The following is a 26,016-nucleotide window of genomic DNA, read 5'->3' as shown; positions in this document are numbered from 1 at the left end:
AGCTTTTGTTTCCTTTGTTTCTTGACTGGCCATCTTGTGGAAGCTTGTTTCCGCTTGGGCACAAATTTGCTATGTTACGTCACATAGAACACCGACAATGTCGCATTGTTTAATGTCCATTGAAACGTGGTTATCTCTCGTTATGAGTTCTTTATTCACTTTGTTGATGAACTTCAACTGATTATACTGTTTTTGCATTATGGCGGGTAGTCAAATAAACGTGAGGAAATTGGCGGAGTTAGGAGTTTTGCAGGATGTAGGTAAATGCATAGTGTATTTACGAGCTCATGGTTTGCTTTCTCGGCAGCAAACTTGCCCAAAATGTGGTTCTGTCATGGAAGAAAAGGTTTGGGCGTCGGCCAAGGTCGATGGCCTAGCTTGGCGCTGTCCAGCACGTGTAAGTTGTTGTTTTGACGCATTTCGTTTATCTTGCAGTTGTCTGATTGTGTTTTTGGAGTTTAATTTTTTTTGGCGTTTGGCATGATATATACAGTTTTGAAAGTTATTTTGTTTTTGAATTGATTCGTTTGTGTATTAACAGGCATGCAGAAAAATAGTTTCCATCCGGAAAGGGTCGTTTTTTGAGAAAAGTCATCTCGACTTGCGTCAACTGGTGACACTAATGTATTTTTGGACATTAGATGTCTGCCAAGACGTAATTATGGCAGAGGCGTCAATCTCAAAGACCGTTTGTGTTGATTGGTGCAATTTCCTTCGTGAAGTAAGCTTATTCAGTAGATACAAGCTTTTATTGTAAACACCTTCGTCAGATATGCACGCAGGATCTCCTGTCCAGGCCCAACGTGATTGGCGGAGTCGGGCACATTGTGGCCATAGATGAAAGTCTGGTGGCACGCCGCAAACGTGGGTCAAATGCACAGGCGCGCCCAATACGGGAACAGTGGGTTTTTGGAGGCGTTGATCTTCAGACCAAGTATGACCTAAAATTATTGCATATTATTTGGCTAACAAACTCTTGTACAGGGAGTGTTTTTTGGAACTAGTCCCACGCCGGGATCGTGCCACCCTAGAAACAGTTATTGTCCGACACGTGGCCCCTGGGACAACAATCTGGTCGGATGAATGGGCTGCTTACAATCACCTATCTAGTAATTTGTTTTGTTTTTTTTTGACACGTTTTGCTATGTAATTGCTGGGCTGTTCAATTACAGGTTTGCCACACCAATACCAGCATCAAACCGTCAACCATTCTCATCGTTTTGTGACTCCAGCCGGAGTTCACACTAACGACATTGAAAGTTTGTGGTGTGACTGCAAACGTAAATTTAAACGCATGAACGGCGCTTACCGGGATTTTATTCCGTCTTACATAGACGAATGGATGTGGCGGCGTATGCGAGATAAGTCGCAGTATTTCCCCGACCTCATTAACGCCATTGCAAGCAACCCACTGTACCAGATATAAATGTAAATAGTTCCCTTAGTGGCTGTGATGAAAGACTGGTGCCACGACTCCGGGTCTCGACCCTGACGGTATCACCTGAGCTCTGAGCCCTCGTGTTAGAGAAAATGAAAAAAAACGCCCGGCAAATTTTTTCCCATCACAACAACTGGCACCTTGACGTGGTGTGATGGCTTTTCACTAAGACCAGTTTTCTGTCTGCATTATTTAATAAAAATGTTGTATCAGAAGTGTCAATGCAAACAATCAATTTTGAGCAGACGAGTTACATTGTTATTAGGTGTTTTGCGAAACAATTTGTTTGAAAGTTATCCAATCTTTTATAGACATTTACATGTGGAATAGCGGGCTTCGACAAAGTTTTGCATAGTTTCCCACAAAACCCTTGAGGAACCATAGTTGAATTTAGTCACAGTAAAGTTGTATGACTGAACGGTCTTGAAAATGTCAATGAAACAATGCTCACATTTGGGAAATAGAGAAGCTTTTTTGGATAAAGACAAGTCAAATTTTCATTTGCATAGTCACTTCATCATCACAGTTCCATTATCCTGCCGTAGGATCGCAACCGACCGCACGAGCCTAGCGGGGAACGTCCGGTTGCATGAGGCTGTTGTACCTGCGGGTTCTGCTGGCCAAATGAAATCCGCCAAACGGAAACACAAGGTCGGTTCTTCGCAACGTTTCCTGTGATCCCACAGACCCGGGTGTCAAAAGGACTGTTCGTTGCGACAATGAGAATGGTGCCGTCGAGCATCTCCTCATTATGCAGCTTGTGTAAGATCGATGACGAGATCTATGATGTTGTTCGCTGTAAAAAGTGCTGCTGGCCTTCTGCCCGGACGGTTGGTCTGAAAAGACCGAATCCTACGGCAGTTTTTCGGTCTTTTGTATATGTCTAAGTATAATCTCGTTTCATGGTACAATACTAAAAAATAGAAAAGTAAAATCACACTAAGATAAAAACTAAAACACCCCTTAAAAAACACACAAGAAAAAAATTGAAAACTAGCACGAGTTCTGGTATGCAGAGATTTGATGGCGTGTGGTAACCTCGATGGCAAATTGTTCTTGTGCCGAACGCGATGTTTACGCGTGGATGAAAGTTTTCAGCCTTTCGGGTGTTGTGATGGTGTACTGACGTAATATGCGTGAACAGGACTCATGTAATAGTTTGGCTACCTCATGTTTGTAAATATCTTTGCATTTTAGGAGACACAAGTCATGATATAGTTGGGTAGCGCGACACCGGTAAGGGCTGCATGCGAGTTATATTTCGCAAAATTCTGTTATGTTTAATGTTGTTAGTTTTAATTTGTGCAGTGTGGCCGCTGCCCACGGCCGGGACGTCATATTGCAGATAGGGGTACGCAAAAGAGTAGTACATAATACGGAGATACTGTCTCAGAGTAGTCACGTATTTCGAACACTAAAACGAAGGCTTGTGCTAGGTTTGGCTCCACATCAGCTATGTATTTTTCCCATTTTAATACATCGCTATTTGTCGGCCTCTCATCCGAAATGTACTTGATCTGTCGATTTGAAACTTGGCACGAATATTCACAAGGCATTTAACTTTCCACTCACTTTGACCCCACCGACCTAACCCCAGGCATTGTGACGTCACATTTATGCGAAAACTACCTTTATTCAAACAATCGCTAGGTGACGCACTTCTATGGGGGTGCAACGCGGGGGGGTGCAAGCTGGAGGGGAAGGATAGGCCTTTCCAACAATGTCTCGATCGCCCTTCTGCGATCTCAACTTTGGCTGCAGCGAGGTCGAGAATTTGTGGTCATGAAAGTATACCAGGTGCCGACATAGGCTTTTCCGTTCTTAACTCGGCCGCTTGAAGCGGGTCGAGCTTCGTCGAGGTGCACCCCTTTGTCGGCCTCTCATCCGAAATGTACTTGATCTGTCGATTTGAAACTTGGCACGAATATTCACAAGGCATTTAACTTTCCACTCACTTTGACCCCACCGACCTAACCCCAGGCATTGTGACGTCACATTTATGCGAAAACTACCTTTATTCAAACAATCGCTAGGTGACGCACTTCTATGGGGGTGCAACGCGGGGGGGTGCAAGCTGGAGGGGAAGGATAGGCCTTTCCAACAATGTCTCGATCGCCCTTCTGCGATCTCAACTTTGGCTGCAGCGAGGTCGAGAATTTGTGGTCATGAAAGTATACCAGGTGCCGACATAGGCTTTTCCGTTCTTAACTCGGCCGCTTGAAGCGGGTCGAGCTTCGTCGAGGTGCACCCCTTTGTCGGCCTCTCATCCGAAATGTACTTGATCTGTCGATTTGAAACTTGGCACGAATATTCACAAGGCATTTAACTTTCCACTCACTTTGACCCCACCGACCTAACCCCAGGCATTGTGACGTCACATTTATGCGAAAACTACCTTTATTCAAACAATCGCTAGGTGACGCACTTCTATGGGGGTGCAACGCGGGGGGGTGCAAGCTGGAGGGGAAGGATAGGCCTTTCCAACAATGTCTCGATCGCCCTTCTGCGATCTCAACTTTGGCTGCAGCGAGGTCGAGAATTTGTGGTCATGAAAGTATACCAGGTGCCGACATAGGCTTTTCCGTTCTTAACTCGGCCGCTTGAAGCGGGTCGAGCTTCGTCGAGGTGCACCCCTTTGTCGGCCTCTCATCCGAAATGTACTTGATCTGTCGATTTGAAACTTGGCACGAATATTCACAAGGCATTTAACTTTCCACTCACTTTGACCCCACCGACCTAACCCCAGGCATTGTGACGTCACATTTATGCGAAAACTACCTTTATTCAAACAATCGCTAGGTGACGCACTTCTATGGGGGTGCAACGCGGGGGGGTGCAAGCTGGAGGGGAAGGATAGGCCTTTCCAACAATGTCTCGATCGCCCTTCTGCGATCTCAACTTTGGCTGCAGCGAGGTCGAGAATTTGTGGTCATGAAAGTATACCAGGTGCCGACATAGGCTTTTCCGTTCTTAACTCGGCCGCTTGAAGCGGGTCGAGCTTCGTCGAGGTGCACCCCTTTGTCGGCCTCTCATCCGAAATGTACTTGATCTGTCGATTTGAAACTTGGCACGAATATTCACAAGGCATTTAACTTTCCACTCACTTTGACCCCACCGACCTAACCCCAGGCATTGTGACGTCACATTTATGCGAAAACTACCTTTATTCAAACAATCGCTAGGTGACGCACTTCTATGGGGGTGCAACGCGGGGGGGTGCAAGCTGGAGGGGAAGGATAGGCCTTTCCAACAATGTCTCGATCGCCCTTCTGCGATCTCAACTTTGGCTGCAGCGAGGTCGAGAATTTGTGGTCATGAAAGTATACCAGGTGCCGACATAGGCTTTTCCGTTCTTAACTCGGCCGCTTGAAGCGGGTCGAGCTTCGTCGAGGTGCACCCCTTTGTCGGCCTCTCATCCGAAATGTACTTGATCTGTCGATTTGAAACTTGGCACGAATATTCACAAGGCATTTAACTTTCCACTCACTTTGACCCCACCGACCTAACCCCAGGCATTGTGACGTCACATTTATGCGAAAACTACCTTTATTCAAACAATCGCTAGGTGACGCACTTCTATGGGGGTGCAACGCGGGGGGGTGCAAGCTGGAGGGGAAGGATAGGCCTTTCCAACAATGTCTCGATCGCCCTTCTGCGATCTCAACTTTGGCTGCAGCGAGGTCGAGAATTTGTGGTCATGAAAGTATACCAGGTGCCGACATAGGCTTTTCCGTTCTTAACTCGGCCGCTTGAAGCGGGTCGAGCTTCGTCGAGGTGCACCCCTTTGTCGGCCTCTCATCCGAAATGTACTTGATCTGTCGATTTGAAACTTGGCACGAATATTCACAAGGCATTTAACTTTCCACTCACTTTGACCCCACCGACCTAACCCCAGGCATTGTGACGTCACATTTATGCGAAAACTACCTTTATTCAAACAATCGCTAGGTGACGCACTTCTATGGGGGTGCAACGCGGGGGGGTGCAAGCTGGAGGGGAAGGATAGGCCTTTCCAACAATGTCTCGATCGCCCTTCTGCGATCTCAACTTTGGCTGCAGCGAGGTCGAGAATTTGTGGTCATGAAAGTATACCAGGTGCCGACATAGGCTTTTCCGTTCTTAACTCGGCCGCTTGAAGCGGGTCGAGCTTCGTCGAGGTGCACCCCTTTGTCGGCCTCTCATCCGAAATGTACTTGATCTGTCGATTTGAAACTTGGCACGAATATTCACAAGGCATTTAACTTTCCACTCACTTTGACCCCACCGACCTAACCCCAGGCATTGTGACGTCACATTTATGCGAAAACTACCTTTATTCAAACAATCGCTAGGTGACGCACTTCTATGGGGGTGCAACGCGGGGGGGTGCAAGCTGGAGGGGAAGGATAGGCCTTTCCAACAATGTCTCGATCGCCCTTCTGCGATCTCAACTTTGGCTGCAGCGAGGTCGAGAATTTGTGGTCATGAAAGTATACCAGGTGCCGACATAGGCTTTTCCGTTCTTAACTCGGCCGCTTGAAGCGGGTCGAGCTTCGTCGAGGTGCACCCCTTTGTCGGCCTCTCATCCGAAATGTACTTGATCTGTCGATTTGAAACTTGGCACGAATATTCACAAGGCATTTAACTTTCCACTCACTTTGACCCCACCGACCTAACCCCAGGCATTGTGACGTCACATTTATGCGAAAACTACCTTTATTCAAACAATCGCTAGGTGACGCACTTCTATGGGGGTGCAACGCGGGGGGGTGCAAGCTGGAGGGGAAGGATAGGCCTTTCCAACAATGTCTCGATCGCCCTTCTGCGATCTCAACTTTGGCTGCAGCCAGCACCAGAACTACTGGCCATTTCCTGATCGTACGAAACGATGTTAGTTTTGCAATCTTCTGCTCATTGGATTTATGTTATTAAAAGGAACCCAATATCGTCATAATTCGGATAAACATAGAAATCAGCATACTGAATACGTTTTCTTCAATGTTTTAAACATTTTAGGGTGTTTTAAATTTATAGGATGTTCAAAAACGTTAGGTTATTGCAAGAACAACGCCAACAACCAATGTAAAAATGATTGTGATTGATTTTCTCAAATGATTCACCCTTTCTACAAACTAAAAATTGTTTGTCATTGTACCTAAGTGAGAAAGCGCAGGTCATCGGCGAGCGAGAGGTGTTTTGCATTAGCGAGTAAGTTTAGACGTTGAATATATGTAGTTAGCGTGACCCGATTGACGTAATTTTTTGCATGACGTCATCCAAAGCCTTGATGACGTCACACACCAATTTTCAGCTTTCTGCGATGTGTATTTCGTAAAGTGTGAAATTTTCGTCGTGCGATCAGGAAAATGTGTGACGTCACAGTGACGTCATTATGTGCGTGACGTATCCGTACTATGACGTAGTTGATCATATGTAAAAGTCATTGGTGTATGTACAGGCAGGACGTAGTTATGACGTTGGGTCATGAAAGTATACCAGACCCAAGTAATTTTGATGATTTTTTTAGAATACCCCTTAATGTAACTACACAAATTTTGTTATATTTAGTAATTTTGTACTCAATTATGGTAAATAACCTTATGTCCAAATCAGTTAGAAATTGGTAGTTTACTTTAAAGTTAATAAACATTTAGTCATTGCTGTTCTTACCCCACTTCCTAGACTCAGTGACTTAACACAGCTACAGTTCAAGCAAATAACCAATTAACTGAAAGCTTTTCCACTGTTTTAAGTCCTTGTTATATAAGGGCTTCAAACGTTCTCATGTCTAGGCGACAGTGACTGACTTGACCAGTATCAGCAAAAAGTTAAATGCCTGCATTACATGGTGGAGCTACTAACAGTCTAACACTAACACCATACGTTTCGCCTGATCCAAAAGTGCTTAATTTTCGATAGGTGGCGTAAAGAGCTGAATTATTTATTTAGCGGCTAAAAATGGGTTGGTTTGGGAAATATTTACATAAAACTTTTACATTAGTAACTAATTTTTTGGGTTAGTTTTATTGAATTTTAAGTGCTAATACCTTACCCCAACCCTAATAGTCCTAACCGTTAGCATTTTTTGAGATATACAGTTTTGAAAACTAAACACTTTTGGATCAGGCGAAACGTATGGTGTTAGTTAGTAGCTCTACCGCATTACATCGGTTGCTTAAACACGTGCGCCATCTAGTGGTGTATAAACTGATAAATTCCAACCACTACCGTATTCGTTCGTCACAAAATATATTATAAAAAGGAAAAACTTCATTCCTGGGCAGGAACTTGGCCGAACGGTCTGGCGCGCCTGACCCATATACAGACATAAAAAACCCTGATCGGGATTCGTCCCTGGGAGAGTCCTGGGTTCGAACCCCGTGAAAAAAAAAATATATGAAAAAAAAAACTTCATTCCTAAAAAGATGTTTAACAAACACGATAACCGTAAAACTAAAGCACGAACATCAAGGCCTACACATACCAATCTTCCATCCTTTTATTTAGGTGGAGCAAATTTTGTGATTGATTTTATACCTTGGCCTTCCAAAAGTTCGATTTCTCATGGACCGCTCCCAAAAAGGTGTTGTTTCACAAAAATGTTGAGCCCTAACCAAATGCACGCGCTAATTTCGCTTGATATTGCCCGTGGTTTATAACTACTGATAAAAACAATATTTGCTGCACTCTTATCAACGCCTACAAGTATCAGCGAAGACGAATGTACTTGCAGTTTGTAAAGCGAACGTTGCATTGGTTTCTTAACTGCAGGAGTCACAAACTGACTTTACACATGCAACACTGTATGTAGCACAGTGCATTTCAACGTACACAGTCGCTTTCCAAAAAGCCTAAAAAACTTCTTTTTTTTCAATTTAGGGGAATGATTGTTTAAAACGTCCAAAGAGGCAAAGAAAAACGCAAAACATCATTGTTACTTCAGAAAATAATCAACAAAATTGGTTGCAATATAAAGCTAACCATTTTTTATGTTTTGTGTGATAATAAATTAAGACACACAACCACACACAAAAGCACAAACAATAAATAAAAGTTTATCAACATGCATTTAACTTACACTTTAGTAAAAGTATTTTAAGTAAACAGCATGATGTTTTATGTCCTTAAGCAACCATGCAAATAATGGTGATTTGGATAGCAAAAGAGTGTAGATATATGTTTCTGGTAAAATTTGCTAGTATGTTTTCAATTTTGCATGTTTCTAAGATTTTGGTTCTGATGTGGTTTCCTGTGAACTATTAGATGGTGTATCAGTTGACTGTTGCACTATTTCAACGACATCAGGTATTTCTTCAACTGAAGGAGGTTGGTTTGGCTAAAATTAAACAAACAGAAGTTAAATAGATACAGTAATCATTAACTTAGTTAAATCCATATAGAATGGATTTACATAAAGTACCAAACAAACCTTAGGTTTAAGTCGGAAGCCGTCTACATAATGTGATCGAAACCGGTTTTCACAGTTTGAGTAGGACATTCCCAAACCTATTCCACCACCAAGAGTCATTGGCCATGCCTTTCCTATGTACAAGTATGTCAGGTCAGCAACATTACTGTGAATTTTATTATAAATTTTCCCCTATGGTAGTGCAAATCCATGGTGAAAATATTAAATTGCATATTTTACTAGTTATCTTTTTTGTGCATACATACAAAATTTGTTAATCGCTTCACAAACTCCAGCTTATTTAGGATTAGAAAAAAAACTTGGCAATTAGATTTGCTATTAACCAGATATATGTATGGTCAATATACTTATGATAGCTTGAATAGCGTACAAACACAAAAACATATTGTCAGATACTTACTCCTAAAAAGTAAAGAAAATACACCTCCAACAATGACACCAGTACCTGTAAAAACAAGCTTGAATTGCAATATTTTTAAGTACCATATTTACTCAGTTTTTACCCAGGATTACAAGCAGCATATGTAATAGTGTTTACCATTAATGCTAGCAAGCCACGCTTAAATAAAAGCAGTGTATTCTAACTTTAAAATGTGATTTCAACTTACCAACTTTTATTGCAAGATCAGTGATACACTTGTCAATATTTTTTCCATATTCATTTTCCTTACCAACACTTGGTAAGTTTGACATAATGTCTAAATGTACAAAACTAAATTATATCCTAAATTTGCTGATAAACGATTTCATGCAAAAAACACGGAAATAATTAGAACCAACCAACCAACACTTGCACCTACTATCGTATTAGGAATAAACTGAAGATAATCGACAAAACCTAATAATATAAACAAAACACATGATGGGTTGTTGAAATTTTACGTGTTTCCGTTTCCGTTGAAAACAATTATGAGAAAAAAACCCTCCTTAACGCAACTGTTACGCATAAGCCACATTCGTATCAGCTCCTACCCCTGCAACGTCCTTTTAACCTGTTACCTAAAGCCAGTGTGAAGTCATGCTTCCACAAGTGCACGTCTCGATCAAAATGTTGTGACTTGCGTGCACCATCTAGCGGACAGGATATTTGTAAGGAAATAATTATTAACGTTTAAAAAACAATTAAATTTGTGTGGAACAGATTGCCTGAAGTTTAAAAAGGTAAATGAACTACAACGAACTTTGCCGTGGCGTATATAAGTGTTTTTATTACATCTGAACAAATATTTTTTGCAGAGCTTCTCATTAATTTTTTGATTTCAATTTCACCAAATGACACATGCAAGCAATTACACTCATTATTAACAACCACAAATTGTTTAAAAATTTTCATTGTAAAACACAACAAAAGTGAATTTTTAATTGTGAAAATAAAAATCAGTTTTAATTATTACAACAAATTAAAATAAAAGTGCCTTAAAACAATTAACTGTCACTAAAGTATTCATCATCACTTGAATGAATCGAGTCTTTTGACTTATTAAAAAGTGAAGCGAAGGGTTGAGTTACACGCAATTTCTTTTTATGTCTATTTGGGGTTTTGTGTATTTTAGTTTTTTGATTCTTTTTTTTCTTCAACTTCTGGACATTCACAATGATTTTGTCAGTGGCATCCATAGATTTTGTGTCCTGAGTAAAGGGTTCACAAGACAGATGGGCAGGTGTTTTGCTATGCATGAGACTATCAGTGGTATCACCAACAACTGGAGTCTTAAACCAACTTGGAGTTGTAAAATTGTATGAAAACTTGGTGGAAGGTGTAACAGCAGCATCAAACATTCCAACATTTATGTCAGAAAAACCAACATTACTGTTCAACATCTCTGATTTAGTTCGATCAGAAAATATATCAGTTGTATGTGGGCCGACATTTAAGGCACCCAAAACCTGTTTTACTTGACGTCTATGTTTAAGGGTTCCTTTCTTGGCTGTAACTTTTGTCACTTGTGTTTCGTTTTCTTTGTTTGTCACATTTTGCCCCTTGGTTTCCAAGTTCTGTGCAAGACGCTTTGGTGCAGATTCATCCAAACTAACACTTTTACTTCGTTTCTTTTTCGGTTTCTTTGTCGATGGTTTTCCTTGTGAATCTAAACTATGGGAAGAAGATTCTTTGGGTTTCGAAACAGTATCATTAGGCTTCGTTTTCTTCTTTGGTGGTTTTTGTTTAGTTTTTGCCTCATTTGCTTTTAGTTTGGAAATCCGTTTGTTTTTTGGTTTTGCTTTTTTGGTATTTATTGAATCTTTTTTTGCCACAGTAGTATTTGTTTCATCCATCTTTCCCTCATTAGAAGATTTTTTGGTAGGTTCTTTTCTCTTCCGTAAACAATGTTTGGAATCTGAAACTGTTTCTTTTTGTGTGGTTGCTTCTAATCGTTTTTCTTCTATAATCTTGGTTGCCTTGGTGTTTATTTGGTGTTTTGGTGGCAACGGAGTAAGAACCACCTTACATGCCATATTGCATTTAGAGTTCTTGTCAGGTGTGTGTATAGATGTCGGAAGTCTTTTCACACATTTTGGTTCTGAGCTATGCTTCTTGGTAAAGCATTTTGGGGGCGATGAAAATAACTGGTCCACCTCACAATGTCTATGCAAGCCAGATGTACACACATCATCACATACAGAAGACAGATGATCATCTGGTGGTTGTAATCTTTTTCCTGAACGTAGCACTGTGCATTTAACCAAATCATCATACTTGTTCACAAGCTTACTTTTCTTTACAGTTGAAAATGTGTTGTTGTTTGTTAACTTTGTTTTTATGTTTGTTGGGGTCTCAAATTCATCACCATATGGCATATCCTTATTCTCAACAGACAATCTGGCAATACCAATGTCATTCTTTGCTGTTTTGCTTACAAGCCGATTGGATTTGACTGTGTCTGTGATCTGAACATCAGTGCTTAAGTCACTGACATTTAAAGTGGAATCAGTGTTGGTGCTTGTAAAAGAATCCCATTCCAATTGTGGTACCACTGTTCTTTTCTTATGCTTCATCTCACGTGACCACACAGATGTGGTATCATTTTCTTCATCAGAAATACCGTGAAAACTTTCACTTTCAACCTCTGTGGCCCTTGTCATTATTGGTATCCACTGCTTCCAGTTTTCAGGAAAACCATTATCAAACTTATGTGCTACAAAAGATGGTACGTTGGCTTGCATTGTAGATTCCAAACAAATTGGGCCTTTAAGAGTGTAAAAACTTCCAGTGATGGTTCTTAAAAGGCGTTTGTTGACAGCCTCATCTACTGCACTTGTTCGGTATAATTGGGGCACACCATTTTCAGATAGTACAAATCCTTCAACATACAACTGACTTTCTCGAACATGTATAGCCCATTTAAAAATGTTGTGTTTGATTGTCAGCTCGTTGTCATGATCTTGAGAAAAAAACAAAAGTAAGCATTACTTTTTCATGCACATATACATTTAATTTAGTTTAAGTAATTATCAACTCTTACCATTAGCTTCAATTTCTGTATCTGTATCACTTTGAACAGATTCCAACCATTCCAAATACTTCTGTACACAAACTTTCCAATGGGTTGGAAAACCACGGCAAAAATCTTTTACCAGCCATGAAGGTAGACTGTTGTGATCACAAATTGGTCCCACTAACTTGTATGTAGTTCCACTTTTGCTTGAAACACATCTTGCATTGACCTGTAATAGGTGTTACATGTTATTACAAAATGAAGTGTCTAATATTTCTGCAGTGTCAGAATAGTACTGGTGCTATTTTTCCAGTTGATATCATGCGTAACAAATAAAATAGAAAAAACGTACTCTATTAGTAATTACTCCACTTGCTTTTTTGTGACCACTTTCTTTTAAACACCCAACCACTTTTATTGCCTGGTCTCCAAGAACAGGATAAATTGACCAGCTGATTAACTCAACAGCTGTGTTGGGGGAAGAAGAATGCATGGAAAAATGATGCGCTGACATCAGGTATGATTTTATACTTTAATTCACAAGCAATTGTCAACAGTAAAAATGCCACACAATAGTGCAGTGGCCCAATGTATAACCTTTAGGTTTGCTCGGCTACATTTCTGAGAAAAGTAAATAATGTTCTATAGCATTGGTGAAGCAGTGACATGCAGTTCATCGTGCTACATACATAGATTGATGTTTAAAATAAATATTTCCGTGCCCACGAGAGCTCCAGTACCTATAAAATTGCTGCTACACCGTTGCAAGGACCTCACTGTTACAATTTACAAAAATACTCATATCCATCACTAATCACTTCATTGTTTTGGGTTTTTACTTGTTGAGGACAATACATGTGTATTGTGTTGTAACTAGGTTAATTTCATGTCACCTATAACGCTCAGCTTATTTATCATGTATTGACTTACAGCTTTTATATGTTTAATTGTTTAATAGATAAATAAACATTGCTTCAGTACTTTAGTTGGATAAAAATGGTATACAATTGATGACGAACAAAAAGTTAATCGTATTTTTTGTTCAGAATTCAGATGTGGTTTTGAGATTTCCCGCTTGCTCGTTTCAGTCGAAGTGAAAATATGAACAAAAAAACTTGAACCGTTGTAAAAAAAAACTTTATTGTGTTTGTTATCAAGCGCAAAACAACGCAAAACATTGACGCATCTATTTCGTTTACACGACGTTATTTTTGACCCTTCTTTAATTTGCAGTTTTGCTATTGCTAAACGTTCTGTTCCTGTGAAGATTACTGAACTGATTCAAAACAATTTGTTTTATCTTCTGTAATCGCGCAGCGGGAAATAACAAGCAATCAGTTAAAAAAAAATTTTAGTACGGTAATTGGTTGAAACATTTTCGTGGTGATTTAAAATCTAGACCACAACAACACTGAATGTAATAAGTAGGTACTAGGTACATGGCTTTTGTAAAAGCGCTTGCACAATAATACATAAAAACACAACATGTCCGCGTACAATTGTTGGTAGAGCTACTGACGTAAGAACTAACAGTAGCAAATTTCCGCTGGGTGACGCAACGGAACATAGGCGTTTCCCCGTGAAAAAAACATTAAAAAAATAAAAAAATACAGCAATTTAAGGACGTGTCTGGCGCTCATGGAGGAAGGAGCTATGAGTAAAAAGCCATGTTATGCGCAGGCGGCAACCGACAGTGCAATGAGTGCACTAAAAAGACCAAACTGCTTGAGTTTTAAAGCTACGAAAGAGCTTCCCTTAAAGAAAAATCGTAGGAATAGCTGAAATGAAGGGCACCCTTGTGGATGTAACCTGCACAACAAGAGAAAACGTTTTGGATCTTCACGAGAAATTACTGGAGGTATCGTATGTTTAAAACTCGAGGCTGTATGAAAGCGATACGATTAATGTAGGCGTTGGATGGGTCCTGATACCGTTTCCAAATGCCTTAATTGCCAAAAAACATGGAAGAGCACTATGGTAAAGTGAATAAAATAGTGCATAGAAAAGACAAAGAAGGACTTTTTCTGGTATGAAGATACTTACAATGAACAAAGTTAAACTAGAAAAAAAACCCATACCCAGCTACATTCGAGTACACGGCAATGAATTTTATGTAACATATCATGGACAAGCAATAACTTGTAAATATTGTGGAGAAACAGGCCACAAACAGTCTGCTTGTGCCAAAAGAAAAGAAGATCTTCCTCTGTTAGAAAACCGGCAGAAACATAACAAAACCCAAGCAGCGCCGCAACATAAGGAAACTGGGTCACGCTTGCAAACCCAGATTTTAGATAAGGAGGTGACGACTCAACGCCTCCAGTATGATAGTGACCCTGTCCCAGATGGTATTAGAAATCATAAAAACGGAAAACTATATTTCACTTTCTTAAAAGGAAGGCTTTTCATATAGTTTTTCTCCAGGAAACGCACTGTTCAATTAATGAGGAAAAATCATGGGAATTAGAATGGGGAAACAAAATAGTTTGGGCACATGACTCTACCCGCAGTAAAGGTGTGGCAATCCTGCTCACAAAAATTTTTTGCACTCACCCAAAGTCGTAGAAGTAGACCCCGAAGGAAGGTACGTTTTCATCGACCTTGAATACAACAACCGCGAATTGAAACTTTGCAATCTATACGCGCCAAACAAGGATAACCCAGTTTTTTTCGACACGTTTTGCGAAACTAGGCGAGGAAGATAACTCAAATCTCATCATAGGCGGTGACTTTAATGTAACGCTGCAGGATAATTTGGACAAAAGCCACGGGCCCCCAACCGTAATTCACGAAAGAGTATTCTCTCACATATGGAAACTTTTAATTTGTGCGACGTTTTTCGTAAGATGCATCCGACCACCAAAAAAAATTCGCGAGTGCAACTTAACCCTTTGGTAGACACCCGCATCGATTTCTTCCTGCTTTCGGAATACCTAAATAACAAAGTAACGATAGCCGATATTGTACAGGGGGTAAAATCAGACCATAAGATTGTATCATTCTTTCTGAAATTCTCGCAAACTCCTAGAGGTAAAGGATATTGGAAATTAAACACAAATTTACTATCGGATAAGAGGTTTATTTCCATCATCCAAAAAACAATTAAGGATTATAAGATAAACAACGCTCAATGTGACACAAATCCGCATATTTGGTGGGATGCTTTTAAAGCCGTAATTCGTGGAGAAACTATAAAATACAGCATAAAAGTCAAACGAAAAAACTTTGCTAAACAGCGGAAGTTGGAGAGCGAAATTGAAAAACTGGAACAGGAAATAACCCAAGGTAATCCTGATTTAATAGAAAAACTAACCAAATTAAAAATTGAATTGGACATTCTAATAGAGGCCCAAACAATGGGTGCGATGGTAAGAAGTCGAGCGAAGTGGGTAGAAAAGGGCGAAAGAAATTCGAAGTATTTTTTAAACCTGGAAAAACGCCATGCGGTGAAAAAATCGATCGATCAGTTGCAGATAGACAATAACGCTTGCTCAGACCAAAATGTAATCTTAGATGAGTTGGTAAAATTTTTTGAACATCTTTACCAACAGCCCGATTCCCATTATACAACATCAGAGGTGACATCGCACCTTTCAAAACTTAATTTGCCAACGTTAAATCATTCTCAGTTTGAAAATAGTGAGTTGCCGATTTCCGAAACCGAGTTATACGCATCGCTTAAATCTATGCCCCGAAACAAATCGCTGGGCCCAGACGGATACCCTGTCGAGTTCTATGAAACATTTTGGAATGACTGTAAGGACATGTTTAAGGACGCATGGGCTTATTCCGCGCAAGTAGGTCACTTCAGTCAAACGCAGTGCCAAGGAGTGGTGACCCCCATACCAAAACCCAATAAAGACAAACAGTTCATCACCAATTATAGACCTATAACACTGTTAAACGCTGACTACCGAATCGTGTCCAACGTCATAAACAACCGCATAAAATCCAACCTGGATCACCTCGTCAATCGAGACCAGAACGGGTTCATTAAAGGAAGGTTCATCGGGGATAATATTCGTTCACTGTTCGATGTGATTGAACTTGCTGATAATCAACAATATCCAGGGGCTATACTATCTCTTGATATGTACAAAGCTTTTGATACAATCGTGTGGAGGTTCATTTACGCCGCATTAAAAACATTTGGTTTCGGAAATAATGTTCTGCATTGGGTAACAGCAGCTGTTACTCGAATCCCACAAGCACCATAATTAACAATATTTTTTTGTCACGGCAAATTAGAATCAAAAGGGGTGTAAGGCAGGGAGACCCTTTATCTCCAACTCTATTTGTACTTGCCATTGAATGCTTAGCTGCTGCGATGCGAAGAGATGACAAAGTAGGAATTCATTTATATGGCAATGACTTTAAAGTCTCGCTCCTGGCAGACGATACGCTGGGTTTTTTTTGAAAGAGGAACCAAACAATTTTGATCGGGCCTTTGCGATTCTTAATGAGTTTGGTCTTATGTCGGGCTGTAAAATAAACATAAAAAAATCGTTAGCGTTCTACATTGGGTCCAAACGATCATCGCTGATTAAACCTTACCTAGATAAAGGTCTAACATGGCCAGAGACGTCATTTCGTTATCTCGGAATCGAATTTCCTATCAACGGATCGCCAAAAGACCTTTTCGACTTAATCTTTCCTTGTCTTATTAAAAAAAAAACAATACTAAATATTTGGTCTTCTAGGGGACTTACCCTGATCGGACGGGTCTGCATTCTAAAAAGTTTGGTTATTCCCACCCAGACCTACAAAGTTAATGTCGTACCTGTCGCACTGCCAGGCGCATTTCTAAAAGACCTCAAAAGGACAATGTTCAAGTTTATCTGGAACTCAAAGTGGGAAAAAGACAAGCGCACTAAGCTGTGTGGAAAAATTGAGGCTGGGGGCATTAATATGCTGGACCTCGACGCGTACTTAGTATCAGTCGGTGTTAAATGGGTCAACCGGCTGTTTGATGATTCGTATGCGTCTCCCTGGAAAACCATCGAAACCTCACTTGCCAATTCAAGGGAATTCAATTCATGGTTAAGCAGTAACATTCCGCCCACCTCAAAAGCTTACGTAAAATCGATTCCACTTCGCACGCTACGAAAAGCAGTCTCTGAATGCAAACTTTTTGCTAAACTAACTGGGTTACCCATAAACATCTCTAGGCCCCTTTGGCGAAACAAATAAATCAAATATCGCTCCAATGCGCTCCACATCCCAACCCTTATTCGCGCCGGTATACTTAGTCACTACGATCTAATTAACAAAGAAGGCCACTATATGACTTACGACGACCTCGCATTAAAATTTAACTTCGCACCAACCAATCACGGATTCAGTGAATTTATTAGATTGGTTTCTGCCATCCCAGCGAATTGGGATGTACGAAACAAACATGCCAGCAAAGAAAACGTTCAGAAGACCCCCAGCATTTTGGTTAAACACAATCGCCAAATTTAGCGAGGTAAAACAAGCCTACCTACACGTAACAGATTACACAACAGAATCACCCCTCCACCAACAGGAAATGTGGGAAAGGGATTTGGGTACGGAAACGAACATACCAAACTGGGGACACGTATACATTAATAACTATATTTGTACGATAGAAACAAAATTAAGAGCCTTTCAAATAAAATTGAATTTAAGACCCATCATAACTAATGGTAAATTATATATATATATACAGTTGGCATAGCACCCTCACAACAGTGCGTTTTTTGTAAAGATTTTTCAGAAACCCTTTTACATCTTTTTTACTCATGCACTGTAACTGCAAAGTATTGGGAAAATGTTACTGCGTGGATTTCCAGCAAACTGTTAATTGATGTTAGACCTCGTGCTATCTTATGTTTATTTGGAACTGATGACCAAGAACTGTTACTGAACTGCATCCTTCCGTGTGCGCGATATGTTATTTTTCAGAGCAAATACGCGCAAAGTAAACCAACTTTGCAAAGATTTGTTTATTCCCTAAAAACGCTAAAACACTCGGAATTCCTACTTGCAATTAAAACCAACAAACGCCCTGATTTTTTACGTAAGTGGTCCGGCCTTTGATTGTCGCGTACTTGACTTGGCGTGTTTCTTGTCTTGTTCGTATTCTCTCTCATTTTACTTGTTATCGTAACAAAAAAAAATACAGCAATTTAATGACAGGAACTTGGCCGAATGGTCTGACGCGCCTGACCCATGACATAAAACAGACATAAAAAACCTGATCGGGATTCGTTCCTGGGAGTGTCCTGGGTTCGAACCCCGTGAAATAAAATACAGCAATTTGCAGCATGCTGACTCAGCCATTATTTTCGCCGTAAACGCATATACTCCGTTGCGCCACCCAGCGGAAAGTCAGAGTCACATCACCATCATAGTTTCATTGTTGATTTCATTGCAGTTAAGTAAACAGCAAAGGACACCGAAAAAACCGTGGGTTATCGAGTCAAGTGTCCTGTTGTTTGAATGTTGGTTGAAATCCGTTTTCTGGGTGTTTTCTGCCGTAGGATCGCAACCGACCGCACGAACCTGGCGGGGTACGTCCGGTTGCATCCGGAACTTCCCAAACCTGGCTACTGTCAGTTCGTACGTTAGTAGTTCTACCACAGTTGTTTCCGCTTAATACGATAATAATAGCCTAAACAGGATAGTAATACGAAAATTTCCAGCCAAATAAACCCTTTGCAATAAATTGGCTGTTTGCGTGTGGGCTAAATTACATGATTAAAATATCTCTAAATTAACGCAGCCTCGATAGTTGGTGTGAATTTATTCTAGGCCTACTTCTTTTTCGTCACAATTTCGTGCTCTTCAAGCTTTGCGACATGGTCGTCAATTTTCCTGCAAATATAGACAATATATTGGGGTAACAAGAGAGTGTTTAAACTTTCTGCGTCAAGACATTATTATTTACAAAACTGTTCCCTACTTATCTAATTTGACATGCTATTTGTTTTTTGTTTCATTTTTTATCCTCGGTGGGCGGGCAACGCCTGAATGCGTTATGGTCACAATAATTTGGCCATCAAGCTGCAAGTCCGTTGAATCATTTATTGTTTGATCTTTTCGACTTAGGTATTTGGTAACGCATTTGGAACCGTCGGAGCGATGTCGCTCTAGGTTCTTGGTCAAATCAACACAAGCGACCGAATTAGGGTCAGAACCCTTAACCTTGCGAACACAAGGTATAGCCCTAATCACTTGGGCATATTACTGACAGTTATGTATTTTCGAAATATAGTTTTCATGATATATAGGAAACAAACAATAAGGTTTACGCCAGTACCGCTTTACTAACGTGATTACCTAAATTGCCATGTCCACTTGTTGTGGTAAAGAAACGGACGTAGGTCGTGACGACTGTCCTCGGGGCTGTGCGCGTCGCAGTGCATTGCTGGGGTGAGTGTGGTCATTTTGTGTCGATTTATTGAGTAGGTGTAGAAAAAGTGTTTCACCTTTTCAGCAACCTTATTGGGATAAAACACCAAAATTAGATCTTTATAGCAGTTAGAATACCAGTGGTACTAAACACCGCATGCTACCGCATGTTACCGCATGATAGCGCATGTGACCGCATGGTATACCCTATGTTATCACACAACAGGAAGTTGTAAAGAACTTGAATATGCTTTTACGAAAATATAATTTTGCGGACTTTTGAAAGCGCTAACGGTTAGAGCTATTCGGGTTAGGTAGGGGTTTATAAATAAAATAACACTATAATCTGGTTTATTTTACCCTTGTTGGGCTTGTATTCCCACATTTCACATACAATGCTGTGTTTTAAGCGGAATATCATGCGGTCACATGCGGTAACATCCGGTATTTAGTACCACCCGTTAGACTACCAAACATCATATGATACAATACCATATCTATTTCCATATTTGTATTTGTCGCTTCTATCGCAACGATATTGAAAAACTATTTTAGCGTTTATAGTGACATACAATTGCAAAAAAAGTTTACAACCAATATCAATTTTTACATTGATAAACATTCTTGTAAATATCGCAGTTGCCGAAAAACAGTAAATCAAAAACGCAGGGCTTGCAAGACAATTCTATATCAATCACATTTCTTTTAAATCTACATCACAAACAATACATTGGCCAGAAACCGAACATTTTTGGTTACTGATAAACACAAGCTTAATATTTACCTGTCTAGGGGAATAAGTTTGCTTCCACAATTGAACAAGTTTGGTAAACATTCCATAGGGACCACACAAAGCGACTTTGCGCAACTTGCCAAACACGGACAGTTCATTATAGGTCATGCCCATCTGAACTTCGTCGGTTTGTGTTATCTCGCCTGTGATGAACAATAAGTGTAGTTTGTTTCATGTTTTTTGATCGTTTTTGCAATTGTTCGTGAAAAACATGTTACCGTCTTCTAATGGTTCAAGTTCAGCTGTAGGCGGTGCTTCAACAATCTCTCTCAAAGGTTGCACGTTGTATTTTTTACAAAAATACGAGACGAAGGATTTCAGTTCAGTTTTACCGATTCCACCGATAGGGTTGATGTCGGCACTGGAACAATCGTATCTAAACAAAAGGACTATGTTGTTTTCCAAAACATCAACAAGTCTTTGAATAATCAACAAACTTTGTGTAGTATCCACGCAACGCTTCGTCGATATTTGACGATCCGAGAACAAGCAAACCTCCTGGTTTTCCTCGCACCCACTGCATTAGTTGCGCAAACAAATAAGCCAAAACCATCCTATAAAACATTTTTTTGTGCATATGATTCTTGCTTCAACAGACCATTTTGCACACCTTGTCTTAAAAGTAAAAAAAACAGTAACCAATACCTGATTCTGGCTTGATTGTTTTGCAACGCAAGGTTTTCGCGACGTGATCCTCCTTTTGCTGTGAACTTGGGAATAAAACCGGTCACAGCAGTGAAAACCATTAGCAATGCTGAAACCACTGTATCAATGCGCAACTCCAAGTGGTTTGAACCAATTCGTTTGGCAAGGGACGAAGCACGTTGTTTGGTGGCAACTGTTTAACACATGCGTTTTACCAAACCATAAAACATGCTACATTCGATTTAGCTGACTACCTGATGAGTTTTCGCTAGCCATGTAGCAGGTTGTAAAAATATCGTTACACAGGTTTTCGGGTGAAGTTATGGCGTAGGATTGGTCGTGTACCAAACGCCGAACATCGCTCAAAACTCCCTTGTTTCCATCGTGGACAGCTTTGCAAACCTGGGTTTTAACGGTTTTTACAGTGATACTTGATAAACTGCCTCCATGGTCTTTGACAATAATCATATAAAACTATTGTAAAAGACTAGAAAAGTGGCTTACTGATATAATTCCATTTTATATATTTTATACGATATTTACCAATTTACTACACTTTACACAATTTTATCTACATATATGATTGTTTTTGCAAGCAAAAACGAATGGGTCCCCACACGCGTGTTTATGCGGATTTACGGTAAACAAATGTTGCGGTTATTTTTAGATTCTAAGGACAAATTTTTCAAAAAGCACTAACTTAACTTTAAAAGTTTTTGTCTGTATTCTTTTTGCATCATTGTTGTAACATAATTACAAAACATCGGTGAAAAAAGTACGGGGAATGTACTTTCAATTTATTATCTTGCTTTGACCTTGATATTGTCGTTCAAGTTCAGTTTTTTAAACACAAATTTATGTAAAAAAGTCGTTTGCTACAAAGGTATACATAACAACTTGTTTTTTTATCAGCATGCAGTCCTTAGTGATCAACAACACCGTTTAGCCTAATCTATACATGACTTAACGACTAATTCCTGAATTAATTGGTCAAAAATAAAGAAGATACGTTATGACGAAAAATTCTTAACTGTGTTGTAATGCCTACAAGTTGACCTTTAGTGACCCGTGGTTATGCGACGGCCAAGCTGACAACGAGAATTTAAAGAGCATTTATCGCGGCGTTCGAAACAGTTAAGTTTATTTTTTTTCATATTTATGTTGATCAACGACGTTTTGCCTGATATAAACGAAACCGAAGTACGTTTATCGAGTTTAAATTACGTCTTAGGTGTAAAACCTTCGCCAAAACTGAAAATGCGTGTGATAACTCAATAAAACGACACAGCATTGCTGTACAAAAAACAGGTGATTTCTAATCACCAAAACGACTGTCTCGTAAAACGTCTGTCCGGACGTCAAGCCGAGCACTCCCGCTCTAAGTGCAACATTGCAGCAAGTAAGTTAAGTAAGAAAGTTACATTTAACAACATTCTACACATGGCCACATATTTATAAAAAGCAGCATGACCTTTCATAATCTGGACTTCATAACCTACCATGTTACACATGGCAAACACAATACAGGCCACAGATGAACTATCCACTCCACCACTAAGAGGTAAAAAGAATCCGGATTGCCCACTTCTGCGCAAGTAATCCCACAACCAGTTGGATGCTGAAAACTCTATTTCCTCTTCTGAAGTTTTGTAGGTGATTTGGATTGGAAGAGTGCAGGAAAGATCATGTTGGGATATCAAGCCATCAGGACACATAAAAAATCCATGGATCTTAATTCTTGGGTATTCGCTTTCCTTGGTTGCTTGCATGCTTCTACTAGGTTTGGAAACCCTGAGTAACAAATAACACACTTTTGAGCTATATGGGAATGCTAGGTGACCTACTAATGCGGAATTTGCCTTTGATAGTCCTAGCATACTACACTTTTTAGCTGTTAGAACTTTTACAAATGTTAAAACTTTAAAATCAATGTTCCAAACACAAGTTTGACTTTGAGTTAAATAAAGGTTATAAAACAGCAATTATTCAACACTGTCAGGTTTAGTAACTATCTATCTCTTGAACATAATTGGGCAAGTTATCAGCAAATTGCAAAATGGTACCTAAAAGAGCGTATGTCTTCTAAATCTACAGTGGCAACTTCAACTTCCACTTCTTTAAGTGAGAATTGTGGGGTGCAGGCAACAATGTCGCCATTGCATGCAATCATGGAACAGCCATCATAAAAGATCCTGCCTCCATCACATCCAACCTGATTGCACATGAGATAAGCTCCACCCATTTTTCTGGTGGTAGCCTTAATTAGATCCATTCTACAAATGCAGTTTAAAATTGTGGAACAACAATAAAAAGGGGTTATTTTGATGTTGTCATTACCATTACACCTTTTGTTTTATTTGCCCAGATAAAACAAGCCTATGTGATAATGACACATAACAAACTTACTACCCTGGCAATGACTCTTTTGTACATATTTGCAGATAATTTGTATCTGTAAATTTGTAACATTTTAAGATTTCGATTTGCCAAGTTGAGGTTACATGTTTAAAATCAGAAAGATCCAAATGTACATCATTTTGGATTTTTTTAGAATGAAAACTAATAATTCTGATGTGCAACAAGAGGGCAAAATTATAAATACAGTTGACAAATCTGGTTAATGGCATAATCTGTTAACCTGCAGGGGGAATTCATGTCCCAATCTTAATCATTTGTGGAAAAAAAATCGGATAATTGAACAAATGCAAATCTGGTGAGTTAAGTATGGTGTTGGCTTTACCGACGGTGTAACTGTTGTAAGCTAAATTGACTTCCACTTCCATTGGTAAATATGTCCACACCATCCAATCCCAGGCTCACGTGGGAATTTTCTGCAGTCCACAGTTCTTCACAAATCTCACTTCCAATACATGCATCCCCAGTTTCTATAATACCATCCCCGATTTCCACATGGCTTTGACCTTAACAAAATTTGCTGATTGATTTGTCAAAAAAACATGTGTTGCAAAATTAGACCTAACCTGTAACATAGCATATGTTTTGGGGCAAAAGATAGCTTTCCACAGTCTTTGATTTTTGCCAAGGAACAAACCAACGCAACTCCCTATAGTTCAACTTTAAGCAGGGTTATTTTGTAAATACCATCCAGGTGTCATGACATTTTTAAAACTTGTATTTCCAAATAAACTTACTTCATTGCAGCATGCAGTTTTGGGGCGAATAAGCAAGATTCTTTTGAATAGAAAGATAATTCTACAGTTAAATCGTGATCCTCTGTGTACAACTGGCATACCAACATCACAAATCATTTGCTTGCATTCTTCCAACTGCAAGAGTTCTTCAAGAACCTAAAAACAAAAGTAAAGCTAATCGACAACAAACATGTTAGAAGGCACACCAACAAACACAAATAAATCAAAAACATATGTTTAGGTTGAAATTCGTTGTGAATTTAATTGCCTTTTTTAATATAACCAACCTCCCAACAATGCCTTTCTGTATCAATTTCAAGGAAATGATCATCACATCCATAACCTGACACAGAAATTTCAGGAGTCAAACAATAAGTAGCTCCAAGTTCATGGGCCTGTTTAATTGCTTCTGTAATTCTTTCCAAGTTTCCTTGAAAATCCAATGCCCATTGGTTCAAACAACTCACAGCTAACTTAATCTTACTTCCCATGAGGACAGCATTCAAGCTATACACTGATCAAAAACAACATTTTTTTGCCATTTATTGTCATTAGGATTAGGAGCTATCAGGTTTGTTTGAAGTACACAATTTGAAAATTAAAAAAAATCCAGTGAAAAATATTGCATTTGGTGGATGAACACATATGACTTAACTCGAAAATAGCAAACCGGGTGGACTACTTTCAATGTCAGGCAGTTTTGAATGTGTAAATATATTGTAAAACAATGCATTAACAGAAACTGTAAACCTTAAACTATTTTTATGCCTTGTCTCCGGTCGATATTGGTCTTTTACGACCCTCCAAGATTTCCCACCTGGGAATTTGCAAGGCAAGCAAATTACCTAAGCGTGGTGGGTGGTTCCCCATGACAAATCAAGCAGACCAATATTGTGGGTAGAGCTACTAACACTGAGCTTCAGCTTTGGCCCGGTCTGAGAACTTCTGGTAGAACATAGGCGTTTATGGTGCTGACTCAGCAATTATTCTTGCCATAAACCCAAATTGCTGTAACAGCACCATAAACGCCTATGCTCTTTTGCGCCACCTACCAGAAGTTCTCAGACCGGGCCAAAGCTGAAGCTCAGTGTCAGTAGTTCTACCAATATTGTGAGGCAACAGAGCATGAAATTGTAAAATTGGGTTTTCACTATCAGATTTTCGCATAACTTCGTCGTTTTTTTTGCATACAGAAAACATGATTTTTATATTCATTTTTCTTATTTGACTAGGATCCGCGAAGTGAAAAGTCATATACTATGCTTTGACTGTGTTTTTATAATCAGATCATAGAATTCTATGATCAGATGTGAGCAATTACGAAGCCCGAGAGCAAGATCTACCCGCATAAACGTTGCTGGATACTATATCCGCCTAAAAATTGCCTGTATTCTAACAGATTCCCCTAACCAACTCTGAAACGACCAATCATAGCTATTACGACTTGACTTTTTGAATCAAAACCGCACATTCTGAGTCAAAAGTGAACAGTCCAACACAGCACAGCATGTGAAGTACCATACGCCATTTTCAATTCGTACTGACGCTTACTAAAGTATGCGCGGAAACATTACAAAGTTCAATGCCCAGAGCTGGCTAAGACTGCGTACGACTTGTATTCTCTGGTTCTACATTAAATTGTCCAGTCCAGGGATAACAGTCATTTGTGTGGTTAATTTGTTTTATTTTCGCAGGAGAACTCCAAAATGCGTCATGCCTATTTCTAATATAGGCCTGCATTACGGATTCTTTGGGTATTAGGTGGGAGG

General features: G+C 39.7%; 5 protein-coding genes across 7 annotated transcripts in view; 1 reads left to right on the top strand and 4 right to left on the bottom strand.

Moving 5' to 3' along the window:
• LOC145228870 (uncharacterized) overlaps window positions 1-7,288 on the bottom strand; it is an 18,879-nt gene extending 11,591 nt beyond the window's left edge. For both annotated transcript variants that reach the window (XM_080094079.1, XM_080094080.1), the window contains exon 1: window positions 7,088-7,288. The gene's annotated coding sequence lies outside the window, so the exon portion shown is untranslated. The remainder of the gene's footprint in view (window positions 1-7,087) is intronic.
• LOC145228106 (uncharacterized) lies at window positions 200-2,604 on the top strand. The gene is made up of 4 exons (XM_080093093.1): window positions 200-397; window positions 542-753; window positions 958-1,109; window positions 1,173-2,604. Exons 1-4 carry the CDS (start codon window positions 200-202, stop codon window positions 1,424-1,426), a joined length of 816 nt encoding a protein of 271 aa, XP_079949219.1. The 3' UTR covers window positions 1,427-2,604.
• Window positions 7,289-8,256: 968 nt separating the features above from the next.
• Window positions 8,257-9,610, bottom strand: LOC145228899 (MICOS complex subunit Mic10-like). Its single transcript, XM_080094114.1, has 4 exons — window positions 9,455-9,610; window positions 9,247-9,291; window positions 8,847-8,959; window positions 8,257-8,753 (listed from the first exon to the last, which is right to left on the bottom strand). Exons 1-4 carry the CDS (start codon window positions 9,537-9,539, stop codon window positions 8,640-8,642), a joined length of 357 nt encoding a protein of 118 aa, XP_079950240.1. The 5' UTR covers window positions 9,540-9,610; the 3' UTR covers window positions 8,257-8,639.
• Window positions 9,611-10,027: 417 nt separating this feature from the next.
• LOC145228864 (uncharacterized) lies at window positions 10,028-12,929 on the bottom strand. Of its 2 annotated transcripts, none has more exons than XM_080094072.1 (3): window positions 12,633-12,929; window positions 12,308-12,509; window positions 10,028-12,226 (listed from the first exon to the last, which is right to left on the bottom strand). In XM_080094072.1, the coding sequence occupies exons 1-3, from the start codon at window positions 12,792-12,794 to the stop codon at window positions 10,272-10,274; spliced, it is 2,319 nt and encodes a 772-aa protein (XP_079950198.1). In that variant the 5' UTR covers window positions 12,795-12,929; the 3' UTR covers window positions 10,028-10,271. The 2 variants fall into 2 exon arrangements, with proteins under 2 accessions (XP_079950198.1, XP_079950199.1); XM_080094073.1 differs by having other exon boundaries at window positions 12,657-12,929.
• A 5,305-nt stretch (window positions 12,930-18,234) lies between these two features.
• On the bottom strand, window positions 18,235-24,800 carry LOC145228866 (glutamine-dependent NAD(+) synthetase-like). Its single transcript, XM_080094076.1, has 13 exons — window positions 24,535-24,800; window positions 24,248-24,403; window positions 24,077-24,170; window positions 23,836-24,016; window positions 23,159-23,368; window positions 22,595-22,886; window positions 21,350-21,497; window positions 21,096-21,288; window positions 20,888-21,004; window positions 20,669-20,826; window positions 20,442-20,593; window positions 19,586-19,746; window positions 18,235-19,120 (listed from the first exon to the last, which is right to left on the bottom strand). The coding sequence occupies exons 1-13, from the start codon at window positions 24,736-24,738 to the stop codon at window positions 19,060-19,062; spliced, it is 2,127 nt and encodes a 708-aa protein (XP_079950202.1). The 5' UTR covers window positions 24,739-24,800; the 3' UTR covers window positions 18,235-19,059.
• Between the last annotated feature and the right edge of the window lie 1,216 nt (window positions 24,801-26,016).

This window comes from Phallusia mammillata, chromosome 5 (assembly GCF_965637545.1).
Source record: "Phallusia mammillata chromosome 5, kaPhaMamm4.hap1.1, whole genome shotgun sequence".
Taxonomy (NCBI): domain Eukaryota; kingdom Metazoa; phylum Chordata; class Ascidiacea; order Phlebobranchia; family Ascidiidae; genus Phallusia; species Phallusia mammillata.
The sequence above is the reverse complement of the archived record's forward strand: the minus strand, read 5'-3'. Positions and strand labels throughout refer to the sequence as shown.

Coding starts and splice junctions, on each gene's coding strand:
- LOC145228106 (XM_080093093.1), top strand. CDS start 200: ATGGCGGGTAGTCAAATAAACGTGAGGAAATTGGCGGAGTTAGGAGTT. Junction 754..957: donor AGTAGATACAAGCTTTTATT/GTAAACACCTTC, acceptor AATTATTGCATA/TTATTTGGCTAACAAACTCT. Junction 1,110..1,172: donor TGCTTACAATCACCTATCTA/GTAATTTGTTTT, acceptor GTTCAATTACAG/GTTTGCCACACCAATACCAG.
- LOC145228899 (XM_080094114.1), bottom strand. CDS start 9,539: ATGTCAAACTTACCAAGTGTTGGTAAGGAAAATGAATATGGAAAAAAT. Junction 9,292..9,454: donor TGATCTTGCAATAAAAGTTG/GTAAGTTGAAAT, acceptor TTGTTTTTACAG/GTACTGGTGTCATTGTTGGA. Junction 8,754..8,846: donor GCTTCCGACTTAAACCTAAG/GTTTGTTTGGTA, acceptor GTTTAATTTTAG/CCAAACCAACCTCCTTCAGT.
- LOC145228864 (XM_080094072.1), bottom strand. CDS start 12,794: ATGTCAGCGCATCATTTTTCCATGCATTCTTCTTCCCCCAACACAGCT. Junction 12,510..12,632: donor GTGGAGTAATTACTAATAGA/GTACGTTTTTTC, acceptor CACCTATTACAG/GTCAATGCAAGATGTGTTTC. Junction 12,227..12,307: donor TACAGAAATTGAAGCTAATG/GTAAGAGTTGAT, acceptor TTTTTTCTCAAG/ATCATGACAACGAGCTGACA.
- LOC145228866 (XM_080094076.1), bottom strand. CDS start 24,738: ATGGGAAGTAAGATTAAGTTAGCTGTGAGTTGTTTGAACCAATGGGCA. Junction 24,404..24,534: donor CAGAAAGGCATTGTTGGGAG/GTTGGTTATATT, acceptor TTTTGTTTTTAG/GTTCTTGAAGAACTCTTGCA. Junction 22,887..23,158: donor GAAGACATACGCTCTTTTAG/GTACCATTTTGC, acceptor TTTGTTACTCAG/GGTTTCCAAACCTAGTAGAA.